Source organism: Rhinopithecus bieti, unplaced genomic scaffold, assembly GCF_001698545.2.
Source record: "Rhinopithecus bieti isolate Rb0 unplaced genomic scaffold, ASM169854v2 scaffold_9663, whole genome shotgun sequence".
NCBI lineage: Eukaryota > Metazoa > Chordata > Mammalia > Primates > Cercopithecidae > Rhinopithecus > Rhinopithecus bieti.
The window spans coordinates 51,936-54,524 of record NW_016806456.1 but is presented as its reverse complement, the minus strand read 5'-3'; the positions used below and the strand labels follow the sequence as shown (position 1 = coordinate 54,524).

At 38.6% G+C, this 2,589-nt stretch overlaps 1 protein-coding gene across 5 annotated transcripts in view; it reads right to left on the bottom strand.

The window, feature by feature from the left end:
• ELP1 (elongator acetyltransferase complex subunit 1) overlaps window positions 1–2,589 on the bottom strand; it is a 69,349-nt gene that overhangs the window by 34,709 nt on the left and 32,051 nt on the right. For all 5 annotated transcript variants that reach the window (XM_017876678.1, XM_017876679.1, XM_017876680.1 and 2 more), the window contains 2 exons: window positions 1,700–1,806; window positions 1,292–1,395 (listed from right to left, as the gene is read on the bottom strand). In XM_017876678.1, the coding sequence (XP_017732167.1) occupies window positions 1,292–1,395; window positions 1,700–1,806 (211 nt within the window). The remainder of the gene's footprint in view (window positions 1–1,291; window positions 1,396–1,699; window positions 1,807–2,589) is intronic.

The window sequence follows — 2,589 nt, the reverse complement described above, 5'->3', positions numbered from 1 at the left end:
GANCAGTGTAAACTAGTTCAACCATTATGGAAAACAGTATGGCAATTCCTCAAGGATCTAGAACTAGATGTACCATATGACCCAGCCATCCCACTACTGGGTATATACCCAAAGGATTATAAATCATGCTGCTATAAAGACACATGCACACGTATGTTTAAAGCCTACCTTTTCTATCACATAGTTCTACCGCCCTATGATTTCACACCTAAGTTCCTGTAATCAGGACTAAAAATACCTAAAATGCAGCTGGCCCAGTGCAAAATGGAATGTGAAGCCATTCAATCCATCAGTGAGCCCTGACATCTCCATCTCCTACATATATCTCGAACCCATCTCCTTTTTCCCCTCACTAACTCCACTCAACCTGTGTTGATTCCATATTCCAGTCTTGTCACTCTCTAACCAGCTCTCTTCTGGGCAGCCAGAATCACTGTCCAAACCATGAAGCAGAACACATTACTCGGTTGATTAAAAATCACTAGAAGTTTCTAATCTTTGTTCAATTAAAAAACCCAAATTCCCTTCTATGACTGTCATTGAGCTCCGGCTACAATGCTTCCATTCAGTCCCTTGAATAAGATGAGCTCTTGCTAAGTTCAAGGAGTTTGTTCTTCCTTCTGCCTGGAGAGACAGCCTTCTTTTTCTTCACATCTCAGCACACACATCACTGACTCCGAGAGGCCTTCCTGGACCACCAAATGCAGGACTCTCATTCTTACAGCCACCATCCTCAAACTACCCCTCAAACATCTCAGTATTCTCTACCAGCACACCCTGTCCATTTCCATCACACTCCCAACAAAGGGAATTATTACATTGAAATTAACAGATCACAAGTTCCAGAAAAGCAGGAATTAGTCAAGTGGTTTTTGTTTTCCAACCACTGTATTCTACCATCCACCACAATTACAGGTATTCTAATATGTGTTGAAAAAAAATCTACTAAAACTATTTTCAAGATCATATTTCTGTTTTCCTCAAAAGATATTAAATAAAATTAACTTTGAATGATTTGTACGACTAGGGATAAAAGGTTGCTAATCACATATATTATCTCATTTAGTCTTCTGAACCTTGATAGACAGATACTGATTTGCTCATTTTATATATATTTGCCCTTATTATAGATGAATAAGGTGTGGCTTATGAAAGTGAGATCATTTCCCACTATTGCCTAGGCATTTAGTGGAGACCCAAGTCCACCTCCAAAGCCCACTTTCTTTCTACCTAATGCCATCAGTCCCTGGGTAATTACTCTAAGTAAGTTTCCTGCTCCGTGTTCACTTACCTCTTCTCCAATCATGGCCAATTCGGTCTGGGTGCATGGATAAGGAAACCGAACAGGAAATCCACCAGAGTTCTTCCATGGTTTAACAGCCAGAGGAGGTGACTCTGCAGGATTCACAGATCTAGTTTACAAATAGCTGATGTGCTCTTTGTAAAAAACCATCAACATCAATACTTGCTAAAACACTTAACATGCAATTTCAATCACTTTTTTAAGAGTACGTTAGTTCATTAAAAGAGGAAACAGGAGTAGAATATACCTGCCAATTCCACTCTAAAGCTTAGGGTTTTCCAGGGTAGTTAAAAGACCTGACAATCAATGTTGTACTGACAAGATACAAGTACATGTTCTTAAGAACTAAGCGTCTATGTAAGTCATAATATGCTTTCCTAACACCTTGATACTCACCCCAAAGGTACTTAAATATCTGGCCATCAGCCAGCTGTAATGCTACTGACTTGGTCTTGGAATTGCAACACAGACTGATTATGACCCCATCCACCGTTGCAGATGAACTGACAAAAAAAAATGAGGAGGGCATGTAAATAGATCTTTTTTTCTCAAAAATAGTGACATTTCACTGATTTTGAAAATCAATCTCCTTTTGGTGTTGCACTACCTATTTCAATACAATGTAGACTAAATACATATATACACACCCAATACTACACACACACACACACACTTAGAGACAGATGGATGGTTGGATGAATAGATAAAACTATTCCAAACCAAAGCCCAGATAAAGCCACATCTGCTACATGACACCATTTTCCACAAACCCAATAAGGCAATAAGACAGTTATTTACACTGTGAAGTCATCACTCCTCTTCTGGCTACAACTTACTGCAACTTACTACAATGTATTGCCTTCATTAGACATGGATGGTACCAATATCATTTCTGTCTGCTTAAAACAGTTAAAGCAGCTCGTCTGTAGGAAAATGAGCACACTCAATATCTGTATCACTATCATATCGATTGATGGAAAATTGTGGATTTTCACTAATGAGATCAAGGGAATATGTTATCACCATTACATTTTTTCCCTGAGTCAATGGAGAGAAGTAAAATTTCACTCTTTTTTTTTTTTTTTTTTTTTTTTGGACAGTATCTTGCTCTGTTGCCCAGGCTGAAATGCAGCTGACACAATCATAGCTCACTGCAATCTCAACCCCCTAGGCTCAAGTGACCTCCCACCTCAACTTCTCAAGTAGCTTGGACCACAGCCACAGAAGCAGAATTTCTTAAAAGAGAAGGAAGAGGTAGTGATTAAAAAAAAAAAAAAAAAAAAAAA